Raw genomic sequence first — 17,040 nt, 5'->3', positions numbered from 1 at the left:
GAAGACACGGATTTCTGTGAGCAGGCAGTTCTAGCATTGTTAATTTCCCTCAAGCCAGGAAGTCCATTGAATCAGGCATTGCTCCCATAATAATCGTTCTGGGACATTGCAGCAATAGAACGGTGGGAGGGGGCAATTCTGGGTGAAACCTATCGTACGTTCTGGCGAAGAGACACAGGAAGTTGCCTTGTGCCAAGTCTGACCATGGAGCCGGCCACAGTCTCTGAGACTGGAAGTAGTGCCTCCCGAGGACTCCGACAGAGACACTGTCCCAAGCCTGCCATTTGCAATTCTCCCTGCCTGAAGAAGCTGGGGTCTGGACTGGGAATTGTGAGTGTGTGATGAGCTGTAATGAAGAAACCGAATCAATTAGAACAATATCCCTTTCTGATCTATTTTGATATGTCAGTTCCCCATTAAACCGGACAGCCCACAGGCCAGAGAGCAGGGTGATGCAACGACATTCCAGAACTGCCGACATCCAAGCGTGTCCATGGGCTAATCCCAATCTACAAGGGGCATTTCAGCTCCCCTCCTCTGGGGCTGGGTCGGCTCAGGGTCACCAAGAAGAATTCCACCCACGAGTGGAATGGGTTTCCACATTTTGGGACAGAGCAGCTGTCGGGGAATCCCCGATGTAGGGCAGCATTCCTCGTTCGGCTGGGACCGGACCTCCCCCAAGTGGGTCTCGGGAGGCCACCCCAACCCAGCGTGCAGAACAACGATGAAACTCCCATGTCGGGAACCTCCAGGTTGCTCCAGCAGGGACTGGGGAAATGGCCGCCGGAGTGTGGCATGGCCTTTCAAGGCTGGGGTCAGCTCTCGCGAGGTTTTGGCCCAACCCCTTATGAAATTTACCTCGAGTGTCAGGGGCGATATTAAGAAGGACTGGCCAATGATGAGGGGCAGCATCTTTTTCTTACAGGGGCTGTCGGACTGGGAGTGTGTTTATTCCTAGCAGCTTCCTAAGTCCTGGGGCCAGCTGGGCAACTCCCTGTTAACACAGAGCTAGAAGCCAGGAGTTAGAATTTATATTATTCTCTTGTTTTCCTCCCTGAATAATCTGTTCAGTTCCTAGGTCTCTCTGTGCACTAGCAGTAAAAATACCCGGCTTGGATCCCTAGATCTTGTTGGACTACAGCTCCCATCGCCACAAAGGCCACGGTGGCTGGGGGTGATGGGAGTTGTAGTCCAACCACGTCTGAGGACTCAAGCATGGGAAGCCTTGAGGGAGTCCGTTGCCACTCGGGATTGCTTATTCTGCTTCTGTCTGTCTTTCTTTTAGGGTCCACGAGGTGTGCAAGGCCCCCCAGGCCCGTCGGGGAAACCAGGACGCCGGGTACGTGGACTCGGGAAATGATTAGTATGGTGGCCTGAGCTTGGCTTGCTGGCTGCCTCGCAGCTCAGAGGCAGGAAGGAGACCTGGGTCCTGTCCCCTGGGCCTTTGGCGGCAGTCTAGGGAATCTCATAGAGTCATCTAGGAATGCACATGGGAATAATTATTCAGACAAACTCTAGATCATCCTGTTGGCTGTATTGGATCCATTTGGACAAGGGAGCAAAGCTCTCCTTTCCAGAGCCAACACAGGACGTTTGTTGGAACTCGGAGGGTCTGTGCAGGCAAAGCCGAGACTGAGATTTCTCTGAAGTGCAATTTGAAGAAGATTGTCATGGTTACTGCCAGGGGAAGATGCCAGCGAATATCCTCAGGCCGTTTCTCCACTGGAGAGGCAAGAGGTCGTCCAGGAACACAGGAAGCTGCCATATCCTGAGTCAGACCATTGCTCCATCTCACTCAGTATCGTCTACACAGACTGGCAGCAGCTTCTCCAAGGTTGCAGGCAGGAATCTCAAACCTATCTTGGAGATGCTGCCAAGGAGGGAACTTGGGACCTTCTGCAGGCAAGCAGGCAGGGGCTCTTCCCAGAGCAGCCCCCATCCACTAATATCTTACAGTGCTCACACATGTACTCAAATGCAAACCAGATAGGACCCTGCTTAGCAATGGGCACAAAACAGGAGTGCGCGCAGCCCCAAGCTTGAGTGGGGTGCTTGTCCTGAACCAGCCAAGCATCATCGCATGTTTCAAAATCCCACTGTGAGCTATAGCCTAGCTCAAATAGAAGATAATCGCACGTGCTTCGCATTTATGGCCCATCTGAGAGTGTTCAGAGCACGCACATTGATGTACATGATCTTCTTGTGCACTTTACAACGAGCCAGTAAGACAGGCAAGGGTAGTTATGGCCAGGTGAAATCCGGTTTCATTGCCTGTTTCTGCCCATTGGTGGTGTCACAGGCAACTTGCTCCCTGGTGGTGTGACGTGCTTGGGTCCGACTGCTTGAGTCCTGAGTTCAAGATCCTGGCCACTCCAGAGCACCTTTTGTTACTTCCTTGGCCTTTGCAGTGGTGCTGATACCCAGCACAGCATCATGGGAACATAGGGAGCTGCCTTCTACCGAGTCAGACCATTGGTCCTTCCAGTTCAGTGTTGTCTACGCAGACTTACAGTGGCTTCTCCAGGGTGTTCACGGAACCTCTCCAGGCAGTTCGGTTGAATTAGGATTCACTCGTCCCTCGACAGACTGTAAACAAAGGGCTGTAGGGATTAATTAGCTGGCCCTAGGAAGTGCTGTTCTTCAAGAAAGAAATGAAAAGAGGATCTTCCTGTCTAAGGCCACGGTCCGTCTAGCCCGGAATTCTGGAACTCGGTGGCAGCCCGCCAGATGTCCCATGGGAACTTCACGAGCTCGAGGTGAAGTGAGAGATGTGCAGAGCGGCTCTGGCATGAGCCGGTCTGACATTGAGCTGGCCCGGTTGGAGGGCTCACCCTAAAGCCAGACTGGGCCCAGTTTGGCTCCCAGCTCAACATGCACAGAACCGAAACAGGCCCGGTTTGGCTTGACTCTGTTTCTACTCGAGCCGAACTGGGGGTTTTGGTTTTGTGCCCTCCCCTATGTGAAGTTTGGATGGAGAATACTACCCCATAAATGTTAAGATTATGCTTATTGGTAAGACATTTCTTTGTCCAAAGCAGGGTTTCTCAACGTGTGGGTCCCCAGATGTTATTGGACTTCAACTCCCATAATCCCCAGCCACAGTGGCCCGTAGTAGGGATGGTGGGAGTTGTAGTTGAACATCTGCAGAAGAGCCAAAGTTGTCCAGCACTGTCATAACTTATCACTCCGGACTCAGCCATGCAATTATAATGTTGCTTTAATAATGATTCACCAAATGTTTTCTCAAGCACAAATGACAGTTCTCATTGATGGAACACCATGTATTTCATTGGTACTCTTCTAATTTCATTTTGTGTTGCCAGCCGTGTAGTACAAACTCTGCCCATGTTCCTACCACAGCGGGGTGTCCCTTGGTGTGTAGTTAGAGAATAAATATGCACATCAGATCCACGGAAGGCTCTGTGTGAACCCTTCTGGAGTTTGGGGTTTATGTCTCGTGCCTCCGGGGAATGAATTGGGCATCCCGTCTTCCATGAGCATCACTCCTTCGAATCCTAGCGGGGAAAAAAGCTAACCACGATCAAAAGGGGCAGCCACGTTATTTTGGAACTTGGCCGTGGACCCCAAAGCAGGTGTCTCTCTGGCCTGGCTCTCCGGTCCTGGAACTCAGTTTCCTTTTTCTCTTTTCAGGGCCGTGCTGGCAGTGACGGTGCGAGAGGCATGCCAGGGCAGACGGGGCCAAAGGTAGGGTGACCAGGTGACATAAGACGTCGCTGCTGTTGGCTTCTTTTAACCACCACATCTGTTCTAGGAGGAGACATGGGGCGGGCGGGGGGGGTCATTGCATTCCAAGTGGAGCGAACGCCTGGGCCTTGAAAATGGAGGCCCAGTGAGCGAGATCTCACTCAGCCTTTGGTCCACAGATGTTGTTGGACTACAACTCCCATCATCCCCAGCCACAGAAGACCGCAGTGGCTGAGGACGATGGGCACTGTAGTCCAGCCGCTGGGGACCCAAGGTTAGGACCCCCTGAGCTAGAAATCAAAGGCAGTACATCTATGAATTTAATGACTGTGGATAACTTATCTATCCATGGCAAGGCTCCTTCCTTCCTTCCTTCCTTCCTTCCTTCCTTCCTTCCTTCCTTTCTCTCTCTCTCGCTCTCCCCTCCTGCCTTTCCTTTGGAGCTTGCTCAGCTATCATCAGACAAGACAGAAGCCATTAACAGCAAATCTGGATGCAGGGGGAGTTTGCCTGCAAGGAGTCGTTTGTTAGAAGGTTTAAGTGCTTGATTATGTAGGTACTTAAAGTGGAAATGGATGGGTGGGGGCGTTGCTGCGGCACAAGGAGATTGCAAATCATGTGTCCCTTAAGTGCTGCCGCCTTGTTCCCCAAGGAGTGGGCGTCAGGGTGACGGGAGCGGGGAGGAGGCAGCAGGATGGATAGCCGTGGAGACAGGAACCAATTCCTCGGCAGGAGGATGTGCAAGGATACTCCGGGGCCTGAGAGCAGTGCTATCCATCAGCTCGCCTCCCATGGATCCTGCAAGGGCAGCTGAAATTGCTTCTGCCAGTGCTGTGGCAATCCATCCTTCAGGTCACCCCTGCTCATGTTCTGAGGTCAACGGGAGACAGGCAGCTGCTGTCTGCTGAGTCAGACCCTCGGTCCTCTAGCTTGGGGTTGTTTGCGCTGATTGGCAGCAACCCTGCAGGCAGGACTATTTCTCAGCTCTCCCTGGAGATCCCAGGGACGGATCTGGGGCCTTGGGCATGCAAGGCAGATGCTCCTCCAAGGAACTACAGCACCATCTGCCCAATGAGACTCGGCTTTGCATAGGTTACTTAGGAAGCTGCTGTATACCAAGTCAGGCCCTTGCTCCATCTCGCTCAGGATTGTCTACCCAGACTTGCAGCGGCTTCTCCCAGGTTGCAGACAGGAGTCTCTCTCAGCCCTCTCTTGGAGATGTAGCCAGGGAGAGAACCTGGGGCTTTCTGCATACGAAGCGGGTGCTCATTATCTGAGCTAGGGCCCCATCCCCAAGAAACTTGCCATGTTCGGGTGGAATCATGCATATCCAAGGACATGGGGCTTGACTGAAACCAGCTCAGCCCCCTTATCCCACCCCCAATGTCTTGTCGAACGTACGCAGTGTCCTGACGATGTGCATCGATGCCCTGACATGGAGCAGGGAGCATGAATCCTAATGGCATTCCTAGTCACAAGTTGTGTGGAATGAGGTGTGACATCAGAGGAGGGGCAGGCAAGCCACAGCCAAACTTGTAGCAGAGGCTCCCATGTTTTGGAAAAAAAAAATGGAGGGTAGATTGGTGTCCTTTTCACTTTTTAATTATCTTGGCTTAAGTTCCCTCCATTTCTGGCTAAGTGGGCAAGCGTCAGTTCCTCCACTCTGAAGATGGAGATCCTGTGTGTGTTGTGTGTGTGTTGGTGGCTGCAAAACCTGTCTGGGCCACTGGGTTTCTTCCTCCTGCAAAGCCCTGTTGGTGGTGCCTGCCTGTACACAGGAAATGCCAGATTTGCACCCTGAGACAGCATTCTTGAGAGAGAGCAGATCACACAGAATTGCACAATGGCAGTGTCCTAGTGAGGGAGGTGCACAAATCAAATTTTCAGATTCGATTTGAATTTGCACATCCCTGCTTCTAGTCCAAAGCCCTGCTCGGAGCAGGAAGGAGGGGCAAATCTAGAAAGCCAGCTAAACTTGGTCAACAGTCCCAGAATGTCCTCTACGAGTGCCCTCTCCTTCTTCTCCATCCTAGAGCAGGCCCTGGGCCAGAAGGGGTTTCTTGATCTTGAGCACATTGTGGTGCTCTTTCAAATCTCACAAGATCTTTCAAGATTTGGTCACCTCATGTAGATACAGGGAAATAAGTTTGCCTGGATTTACAAGCTAGCTTCCATTTCTTTGGCTAGCTTCACACAATCACAAGGACCCTGGGTGAAAAAATTAACCAGGATTAATGAACCCCATGGAGCTGGTTGCGAGAACTCCGAATTTCTGGGAAATCCTAGTCACACTGCTCTGGTTAACCAGCATTGAGCCATGAGAGATCATCAGCCTCGAATCTACCTGGTTATGTATCCTGCTGAAATGCGGGCTAACTGGAGTAGTTTGCGCAGCATTTCTCTGAGATCCTGCAGTCTCCCAGTCAACTCTGCTGGGCTCACTGATTCTGGTAACTTGTTAACCAGGATCTCTGTGTCTGTGTGAACTCAACCTTTATCAGAGTAATGGACATTCAGCCAAGGCTGGACATCACCTAATGTGTGCCCTCTTCATTCTCCAACCCCCGTGCATCAGCCCTGGGTGACTCAGGGCAGAATTGGGCTGATCCCCCCTCTGTCGGGCGCTTTCCCCACCCTTTCCACGCCATTGGCTGCCACGGCATGGGGAAGCAGACAAGTGATGATGTTGCCCCCAGAGTGCTTCCTGCATCGTTACGGGGCAGAGCAGGGGGAGGGAAAGCAAGAGAGACAACGCTGCTCTGCTGACCGTTAGGCTCACAGCTTGCTTGGCTTGAAAACAACAGCTTCCCTGATCCAATTGCAAGCCAATGGACAAGCAGTTGGCTTTGTGCATGCTGAGAACCAAATCTTTGGCCGGAGAGCCGCATCAGCTGTCCTACAGTCACAAGCAGAACAGGAAATGGGAATATTTCCTCTTTGTTGTGTTCTTTGTCCTGTCCAGTAATGGGGCAAGTGGGTGTTAGCCAGAAACGTCCCAGTCCACCCTGCTCTGCCGCAATGGCCCTGGGGAGTCACTGCCACTTTAATGTGTGGGAGTTGGTCTGTTTTCAGGTCCTTGGAGAGCTCCCACCTTCCTTCCTTCGTGGGCCAGCTTTTGGCCATCAATCCAGGCATCAGCCAGTGCATGCTAAAAGCCAAAAGCCTGCAGCAGGCTCTGCTCTGACTGGATAAAATCCCATTGTTGAGAGCTCCGAAGGCCATGCAGAAGGAGCTGGCCAGCCCACACAGCTGGGAACTGGACCAGTGGACAGTCCAAACACCAGAAGATCAAGAGCTGGATGGGATGGGAGTTGCATCTGCATTTGACATGGCCAGCCCACTGACTTCTGGCTTTTACAAAATGGCAGAGGGTTTAAATGCCTGGTTGCTTTGCTGGATTAAGGCTGAATTAAGGTGGTGTTCCGACACCAAAGCACAGAAAACCATAGGGACTTCGGAAGCTGCTTTCTACCGAGTCTGACCATTAGTCCATCTAGCTCAGTATTGTCTACCCAGGCTGGCAGCAGCTTCTCCAAGGTTGCAGGCAGGAGTTTCTCTCAGCCCTGTCTGGAGATGGCTTCAATTTCCAGGAAGGGAACTTGAAGCCTTCTGCATGCAAGCATGCAGGCCCATCCCCTCAGGGGAATCTCTTACAGTGCTTTCACATGTAGTCTCCCATTCAAATGCAAACTAGGGTGGACTCTGCTTAGCAAAGGGGACAATGAATGCTTGCTACCACAAGGCCAGCTGTCCTCCTCGTGGACTGAATATCTTTCCCTTCTTCTGTAGGGTGACCGAGGCTTTGATGGCTTGGCCGGATTGCCTGGGGAGAAAGGGCACAGGGTAAGTTCTTGGGTGTTCCCTTCGTTTTGACTAGGCCAAGTAAAGCAGCAGCGCTAAAAAGCAAGGTGGTGTCTGATTCACATGGGTGGCTTTTATTGTCTCAACCGTGTCTCTGTTTAGTGGACTGTAGTTTTCAGCATCCCTGTGTTTCGGTAATGCAGTCTTCCTGGCAAACCTCGTTATCCACGGGGATTCCATTCTCGGGTGAAAGTATGGATAATGAGGGAATGGGAATTGGGGGGTTAGGTTCCTGGAGATGAAAAACCTGGCAACAAAGTAAAAAAAAAGAGAGAGGCAGAAATAGGGGCAAAAAAGGAATGTACCATGGTCTCCGGTTGTGCGCCCAAATTCAGCCAATTTTCCATGAAAAATGGCAGAAACACTTGTTTTACACAACTGAGCCACAGAATGGCTCCTTTCATCAAATTGGTGGCCAGAAATGTGTTCAGAAGTAATTTCCGGCCACCTAGGAACCACGGATACATGGTTCTTAATCCTTTCTGTACCCGCATATTCCGAGGTCAGGTTTCAGTTGCCTGACCGTAGATATGCGAAACCCTGGTTGTCGAGGCCGCATGTGCTGTGGTTCCCCGGGACTGCATTGAGTGGCCGCCATGCCTGGCTACGTTCTACGTCATTGCAGCAGGACATGAAGGAGAAAGTGGAAAGCCTAGCCTTTGATGGAAAAGGGCTTTTCCACAATGATACCGATTCCGCAATGGAGTCTTGCGTATATGGTATACGCCATCCTACTATATGAAGAAGGGCTGCCACGTGAGACCCCTGATCTAAACACAAAAGAGAAACCTCCCTATGGTGTTCCCTGTTAGAGGGAACAATGGTCAACCCCTCCTGGATTCTACCAAAGACAACCACGGGGCTCTATGGGCGCCAGGAGTCAACACCGACTCAACGGCACCCTTTACTTTACTGTGACATCACACAAAATGGCGGAGATGGCAAATCATCCCCATCTTTCAAGCTGTATTTATTTTTATCTCTTTAAAATATTTATACCCTGCTCCATCCAGCACACTACTGCTCAGGAAAGCTCACAACATTAATAAAACAGATATGATGTATGTCCTCCTATGCATTTGGGTTTTTAAAATCTTTCCTTATGCCTTTTAATGTATCGCTATGCATTAGACTTTGCATTGTGCAATCACCCCCTGTATTTTATGCTGGAACTTTGATCAAGGGACTAGGGTTGTTGGGGTGGGGGTGTTGAGGGGGGTGAAGGATACGGCTGATTCTTCCCTTGCGTTTTCTTAGGGTGACCCCGGCCCGTCAGGTCCTCCCGGAGCCCCAGGAGAAGACGGAGAAAGGGTAAGCCCTGTCTGGTCCATTTCTGAACGGGACCATTTGCTTGTATTTGTTCATCGCCCTCTGGCTTGGTGACCAGTGTCTACTCGCATGTGTGAATGGTGCCATCACCGATCTGTTGTGGCTTTTGTTTGAATTCTCTCTCAACCTTCTCGGTTGCTGCCCCGAGATTGTGGAATGCGCTCCCTGCTGAGATACGCTCCTCCCCATCTCTGGCAATTAAAAAAAAAAAATCTGAAAACCCCATCTTTTCACCCAAGCTTTCCCAGCTTTTTAAATTTAATTTTATTTAATTTTATGGCTGATTTTAAATTGTTGCATGGTTTTAACTTTTTATATGTGTTTTAATTGTTTTACGTTAACCGCCCAGGATGAAAGTTTGGGCGGTATAGAAGTTTAAAAAAAAAACAAAAAACACGAATGAATGAATAAATAAGATGCACCATTTTGGGGAAAGACGTATCAGTTTATTTATATAATTAATTAACGTATCAGTTTATTTATATAATTAATTAATAAACATATTTTATACCGCTCAAAACGTACGTCTCTGGGTTGTTTACAACGAAGCAACAAAGCAGTTGTGTTCGCCATTTGTCCCAAGGGGTGCTCGGCTGGATGCTGTGTGGGTAGGAGCCCAAAATGGCGTCGTCCTGCTGGGTTTTCTTTGTTGACCCCTTGAACCAGCTCCTCGGCCTGTTACTTGCTGACCTTCATGTGTCAAAACTATCCCCTCGTCTCCCCACCCTTCGGTTTAAGCAGATCCGTCTTTATAAATGTTGACATGAATTATGAAGGCATAGCTTCCAGCATTTTTAATCTTCCCCAGTCAGTTCTGCACTTGCCGTAATCGTCTCTGGGCTGATGAGGCTTTCCTTATGCACGGCTGCCCTTTCATTACTCTCGGGGAGATGCTTTTCTGTGCAATTAGTGTTTCCCAAAGAGCAAAACACCTGATGTGTCTGCAATATAACCCGTTTTTCCTCTCTCTCTCGCTCTCTCTCGCTCTCGCTCTCTCTCTCTCCCCCTCCTTCTAATTTTCTTCCCTCTGCCACCAAACAGGGCGACGATGGAGAAGTTGGACCCAGAGGTCTCCCTGGCGAACCCGTAAGTGGTCTCTGTCGAAAGTCTTAGCGCCCTGATCCTTGGTAGAGAAGGGCTGCTTCACATTCTGCATGTTCTATGTATGCAGCTAAGACGTTTTTAAAGAGAATGCAATGTGTGGAACCCATACAGGGACACTCATCAGGCAACCCGTATTGGCTGTAGGGACCTGCTGAGTTGACTCTAGACTAGCAAAGCCAAATGTGATGCAGGTAGGTTCCTGTGAGATACACAATTATTGCTATTTGTATCAGTAGCGGCTTGTGGTAATGAGACAGCAGGGTGCCAGAGGACCAAGAGCCATGTCACCTGGTAGACAGATAGAGCTGCACGGTAATGACCTGACAGATGGCCGGCTTGCAGGTAGCACAGCTCCCAGGTAGCACAGGAGCAATCCAGGCCGCCTCCTTTGGCATCTTCCTGGCTCATTAGGACCAGGTGGTTTCTGTCGAGCAGGGATTCTCAACGTTAGGTCCCCAAGAGAAGTTTTTGGACTTCAACTCCCAGAATCCCCAACCAAAGGCCACTGGGGCTGGGGATTATGGGAGTTGAAGGTCCAATAACAACTGGGGACCCAAGGTTGAGAATCCCTGGTGTAGACCTTTCTCTTTTGGCTTAAAATTGAAATGTGGCAAATTTTCTGAATTTTTGGCACACATTCAGCATAACCAAAAACTGAGAATTCTCCCCCTTGGAGTTCATTTTGACTCTCAGTAGCTTTGTAAGAATGATTGAAGTCACTCAGGGACCCTATTCAGATATTACGCATTCTGGAGTCTCTATACATGTACATGTGTTTGTGTGAACAACTGTACATGTCTCCATTTTAGAAATGAGACTGGGGACAGGACCCTTCAAATGCAGGTACTGTTGTACATGCATTGGACATAATGTTTGAAGAGGGCTTAAATAATCTCTTTGCTCATGCGGTGCTGCACAAGTGGAACCATTAAGGCCCCAATCCAGAGAAAGCAAGTTTGCATAGGAAGTTTATATCGATTGGTCCATCTAGTTCAGCACAGCCAACACTGACTTGGCGGTGGCAAGATTCCAGGCAGAAGTCTCTCCCAGCCCTACCTGGACATGTTGCCAGGGATTGAACCTGGCTCTTTCTGTCCCAGTTGCTCTTCCAATGAGCTATGGCTGCACACCCTAAGGGGAATATCTTACCGCGCTCACACGTTGTCTCCCATCCAAATGCAATTCTAAGGCATATCGTGCTTTGCAAAGGAGGCAATTCATGCTCATGTTTTGTGAACCGCCTAGAGCCTTTGAAGTCAGGTGGTATATAGATTAATAAAATAAAGAAGACCAGCTCTCCTCCCCACACCTTGGAAAGCTGCTGACAATCAGTGTAGACCAGGGATTGAGAATCCCTGGCCTAGAATATTCTGGAAGGGGAGGCAGGCAGAGAAGGCATAGGTTGCTTGCGCATCCACACAGGGATTCTGCTAAAGTTCCCCATTTCCCCAGTGGGTAGGCAAATCTTCTATCTAGCTCAGTATTATCTACACCAGGGATTCTCAGTGTTGGGTCCCCAGATGTTATTGGACTTCAACTCTCATCATCCCCAACTGAAGGCCTCTGGGGCTAGGGATTATGGGAGTTGGTCCAATAACATCTGGGGACCCAATGTTGAGAATCCCTGGTGTAGACAATAGGCAGATGGATCAAGGGTTTGTCTTGGTATGAGGCAGCTTTTCTGTAAGTTTCTCTCAAGTCCTGTTGAAATGTGAAACTTAGGTTTGACTAATTCTCCCTAGTTTGGGTCCTGGGTGCTGAGGAACAGTAATGGTTGATGTTTGAATTTTAAAATCTCTTGTGGCTGAGGATAAAACAGTGCAGCTGCAATTTTGGCCGTCTCCGTCTTTCATGCCACAAATGCACATAAAAGAGAACTTACCCCATACTTTTAAAACCACTCACAGTTCAAATATGGAAACTGAAAGCGGAGTTTTAGGTTTCAAACTTTGGATTAATTTATGCAAAGTTGATCAGTGGCACCGGTATGGTGCTTTGGAGTGTTGAACGTACTTTGTACCTGCTCTCCAAATAGCCCTTGGTCACAACTGTGCAAGGTAGGCCGAGGGTATTCTCCCACAATGCAGCTGGAGATCTGAGGCCGAATCTGCACTGGGCAACCCCCTTCTTAACGGTTCGCTCTCAGAGCCAAGATGGTTCGGTGGATCTTGACCCATTGGAGGTGGGTGTTTCCCTACACACCCCAATTTCTTCTCAGCTCTAAAAGAGCTGTCAACGGAAGTTTTGAAAATGCCACTTTAAAAAAAAAGAATTGCTGCCATTTGCAGAAAGGAGCTCGCCAGCATGACAGCTTTTGTTGGAAATGGGAGGACGGCTTCATGGGAGGAAAAGGGGGGAGTGAATGTTTACAAGCTGATGGTGTCTGAGCGAGAGACACACGGCGTCTAGTTAAAGCCTTGCCAGGCATCATCGTCAAGCCCCCCTATTTTCCCAACACACGTCTAGGCGGGAGCTTTGTGGCTGTTGACTGCTTTAAAAACACTTAAACAAGCAGGTAGTGCCAGTAATTAAGGAGGCATTTAGACGATGATAAATAGGGTATTTTTTATCACTCGTGGATGGAGGCAGAAGCGTGCAAGAGAGGGCAGGCGAACTGGGGAACTTGAAACTCTCGTCGTGTTTTAATCCATAGGTATATACATCGCTCAGATTGGGTGGATGGCTTCAGCTTTAATGCCTCTAGCCTGAGGCAAGGGAACGATTCATTGGGGGTCAGAGGTTTATAGTAGGCACATGCAAGGTTAGGTTGGGGAAGTCGGACCTGACTCGACAAGGGACAGGCCGGAGAGTATTGGGGATACTCCAATCCCCACTTAGGAAAACCTAGTTCAGGTTGGAGTTCTCCGACCCTGTTTGGAGAGAATCTTTCTCCGGAGCACTAAATAGCAGCAGGATCCCACCCCCTGCAATTGTGGCTGGGGGGGGGGGGCATCTTCCGCCATCAATATCTGCCTGCCTTACATAAGAACAGTCCTGCTGGATCAGGCCCAAGGAGGCCCATCTCGTCCAGCATCCTGTTTCACATAGTGGCCCACCAGATGCCTCTGGGAAGCCCACAGGCAAGTGGTATGTGCATGCCCTCTCTCCTGCTGCTGTTGCTCCCCTGCAACTGGTATTGAGAGGCATCGTGCCTCTGAGGCTGGAGGTAGCCCACAGCCACTAGACCAGTAGCCATTGATAGACCAGTCCTCCATGATTTTGTCCAAGGCCCATTTAGAGCCATCCAAGCTGGTGGCCATCACCATGGCAGGGAATTCCATTGATTAATTATGTGCTGTGTGAAAAAGGACTTCCTCTTGTCAGTCCTAAATTTCCCAACCTTCCTGCCCACCAGCCCTGCCCCCATACATTTACTTCTCTGTTTTAAAACTTTTAAAAGGCTGTTTTTAACTTACAGCTGAAAAGCAGCAGATTTCTGGGTTTTTCCTTGCAATTTTCTGGTTTTCCCCGTGATTCTCGGATGTTCGGTCACTTCCCCTGTGATTCTCTGGTGTTAGGTTAGTTTTCTTCTTCGTTTCATGGTAATTATTCCTGGGACTTAAAAAAAAATATTACAGGTTGACTGGGGAAATACCCAACCCAACATTCTAAAGGGTCCCAGAACCAACATTAGCAGCAGCAGGTCGGATCCGGTAGGACCTGATTCCGACATTTACAATAGTGCACACCCCTGATTTCTAGCAAGAATCTCATGGCCTGAGAGGGGTGTGTGGCACTCCAGGACCATGTGAGCAAGCATTAATACACTGCTTTTCAGCACAGTTCCCAAGGGGACAGTTCACACGACTGAGAACCGGGCTAATTCATCTGACACACTTCTGAATTCCACTCATCCATGAGCGGAAATGCCAGTTAACTCACCCGGAAATGGTTGTGTGCCATGGTGGTTGGCATGGGCTAGCCAAGATTTTTGACCTATGATCAGATCAGGGCTGGCTAGGTAGAGCCTCCTGTATTGCACACAATCCTTTTTGGAGGATTTAACTGGGATTTCTGCTCGCAGTTCTGGGTGAGTTATCCTAGATAACTGGAAATTTGAGGTTTGTAGTATTGACACTTGTGATTGGCTGCCAATAAAGAAGGCTTTCGATTGGCCTGGCTTGATATAAATACAGCAGCCAGCTTTCTGCCTTGCCTGATCAGTGCAGCAGGATCTCTCATCTTCTCTGCTTCCATCCCTGGCTGGTGCCTCTGGCTTCAGCAGCTGCGCTCACCTTATCACCATCCACAGCCCTTGGACTTTTAAGATAGTTGAAGGTAATATGGCGGGGTGCTGTTTCCCATAGTGTGTGCACACACCTTTTTGTGGGGTTCCACTCTTCTCTTGAGTCAAACAAGTTTTGCCGGGTTCCCCCCCCACACACACACACACCAAACAATGCAAAAACCCGCAAGACCTATTTTGACAGTGAGAACAACACGTGCACATTATGAGAAGCAAAGGCATCAAGCCACTTTGAAGTCCCTGAGAAGATTGTCTCCATCTGCTTCTAAGATATTGTTTCTTTCAGCATTCTTGGCAAAAATGAGGATTCTTGCTAGCCGCAGTCTGGAAGTAGCATGTTAAACTATGTTCTCTAATAGGGCTGCAGATATTGGTCTGCAACTCCCACCATTGCTGACTATTAGGCACTGTGGCTAGGATTGATGGGAGTTGTATTCCAACGACAACTGGAGGACCAAAGCTCTTGTGTAAGGAGCCATCATCTAAGACAGGGGTTTCCAACTTTTGACTCCCCAGAGGTTGGACTCTAGTCCCCCATCTTCTCCAGCCACAGTGGCCTAAGGACATTGTGACAGGGGATGATGAAAGTTGTAGAACAGCATCTGTGGAACCAAGGTTGGGAAGCCCTGGTCTAAGATGAATTTGCCTAACATTAAGGAAATGGCGTTCCATGTCATGGACAATCCCTCCCTGCAATGTGCCTCTGAGCCAGCCAATCAGATAAAGGGCCACGTGACACAATATGCTTCCTGTCTTCTGCCTTTGCTATCCTTTCACAACATGGTCAAATGCAACTCAAAGGTTTTACAGAACAAAGATCACCCTTAAGGACCCCCGATCCTGACAACTCCAAATCAAAATGATCCTGGAAGATTACTGAAGATGCTGGTTTCTAATGAATTTTTAAAAACAGGATTTGGAAAAAGTGTGCATGTCATGCCAGTGGCATATTCAAACTCCATTTGTGTCTCCCAACAGGGGCCTCGTGGTTTGCTGGGACCCAAGGGCCCGCCAGGACCCCCAGGACCTCCAGTGAGTAGTCTATTTTGTTTGTTTAATAACAATCCCTATACTTTTTCATCAAGCAGCTCAAGTTAGAGGGAAACCATGGTAATCAAGTGGGCGTATCTGATGTAAGCTTGCCAACCAGAAAGGTCCTAGGAATTTGAAGTAACCTAGCCAGCTCCATGAAGTAGCTTGTCTTGAAACAATATCCTCTGATGAACCTTTCTATATAATTGTAATTTCGGTTTGAATGGCCAAAGGCCGTTTAGGCCAGGGGTAGTGTGAGCAACATCTGGGGACCCTCATTTGAGAACCTCTGAAATATAGTAATAAAGAAAGACAGGTGTTAAAAAGAAGACCATCTGCAGCTTCCAATCTAGTCTAGGAGCCCTGAATCCAGAGAGAGGGCCACCAGAAGGAAGGTTCACACCAGAGGCCCTCCCTTTCCAGAGTCAGCATCCCACCTGGCAGCCCCTCTAAGGAGCGATGTGTGAATCGATTCGAATTCAAATCAATTTGACTCGCATCTAGGCGATTCAGGAAATCCAAATTCAAATTGAATCACCCCTAAAAAGGGTAATTTGATTCAAATCCGAATCGATTTAGATTGATTCGGCAACCGTGTTGGTGCCTTTGTAAAACCATTCAGGCACCCTGATTGATTTTTAAAACTACCAAACCAGGGTCGAATCAATTCAAATTCGAATCAAATCGACTGTGTTTTGAACCGATTTGAACCGAATAAAAATTCGATTTGAACTGAATCAAAATTCGCTTCGTGCATATCCCTACCGCTAAGCGTTCTTGCCTCTGGGCATCTTGGATGGAAAGAGGCATGCACGGAGCAGTGCTCTTGCCAAGACAGAATAGCCGCCTCTGAGGGTGGCTGATGCTGCTCTGGCTTTGAGCCGGGAGTGGTCGGCCACTCATGGCCATTGCAGAGATGGGGCGGAATTATCTGGAGGCTGATGGGAAGCCAAGACAGAGAATGGCGTCAGACCTTGTGTGGTCCTGCACTTTAATCATATTATGGCTTATTCAGTCCCGCCGCTTCTCCTTCCTTCCCATGATCTAGGCTTGCCTTTTATGAGAAAGTGAGGACAAAGCTACTGAAACAAAACAAGGTTAGCCCACAATTGTGGGTTCAGACATCACCTGATAAGACCCTGGTTGGGACAAACCTACCAGCTTCAAGCCTTGGGTTCAGATCTTGGTTCAGATGTCCAAAATAAAGCACAGTTTGTTGACGGGTGCCGGTTCGGACATACACGTGAACCACAGTTAGATGAATTAAACCATGGTTCTGCGCATAAGGTCTAAACACTCCCAGTAATTCATGCAGAGAAGCAACTATTGGCAGCAAATTTTCGTACATTTAGTTGTGTCCTAGCAGTTCCCTTGTGGCAAATGATGTAGCAATTGTTGCCTTAGCCAGTTAAGATGCTGGGTTGGGACTGGAGAGGTCAGCGTTCTCTTTTCTCAGGAGAAGGAGATAACTTCTCACTGTGCATGTGTATTTTTGACTTCCCGCTTAGGGCATCGGTGGCATGGATGGGCAGACAGGACCCAAAGGGAATGTGGTAAGTTCTCATGGCGTGTGCATATGCGTGTGTGGCATGCCATATCCCCCTCCTGTGAATTAAACTTACTCATTGCTTTTCCAGGCTGCCTTCATTTCAAAGCAGGGTGTGTGTGTGTGTGTGTGTGTGTGTGAGAGAGAGAGAGAGAGAGAGAGAGAGAGAGAGAGAGAGAGAGAGAGAGAGAGAGGCATTGCTTTCCTGCAGCAAATG

The 17,040-nt window shown here is 49.1% G+C and overlaps 1 protein-coding gene across 3 annotated transcripts in view; it reads left to right on the top strand.

The window, feature by feature from the left end:
* COL5A1 (collagen type V alpha 1 chain) overlaps positions 1-17,040 on the top strand; it is a 374,283-nt gene that overhangs the window by 269,902 nt on the left and 87,341 nt on the right. For all 3 annotated transcript variants that reach the window (XM_053282026.1, XM_053282025.1, XM_053282024.1), the window contains exons 16-22: positions 1,286-1,339; positions 3,652-3,705; positions 7,495-7,548; positions 8,824-8,877; positions 9,937-9,981; positions 15,224-15,277; positions 16,786-16,830. In XM_053282026.1, coding sequence (XP_053138001.1) covers positions 1,286-1,339; positions 3,652-3,705; positions 7,495-7,548; positions 8,824-8,877; positions 9,937-9,981; positions 15,224-15,277; positions 16,786-16,830 — 360 coding nt within the window. The remainder of the gene's footprint in view (positions 1-1,285; positions 1,340-3,651; positions 3,706-7,494; positions 7,549-8,823; positions 8,878-9,936; positions 9,982-15,223; positions 15,278-16,785; positions 16,831-17,040) is intronic.

Source organism: Hemicordylus capensis, chromosome 17, assembly GCF_027244095.1.
Source record: "Hemicordylus capensis ecotype Gifberg chromosome 17, rHemCap1.1.pri, whole genome shotgun sequence".
Taxonomy (NCBI): Eukaryota; Metazoa; Chordata; class Lepidosauria; order Squamata; family Cordylidae; genus Hemicordylus; species Hemicordylus capensis.
This window is presented reverse-complemented; position numbering and strand designations above follow the sequence as displayed.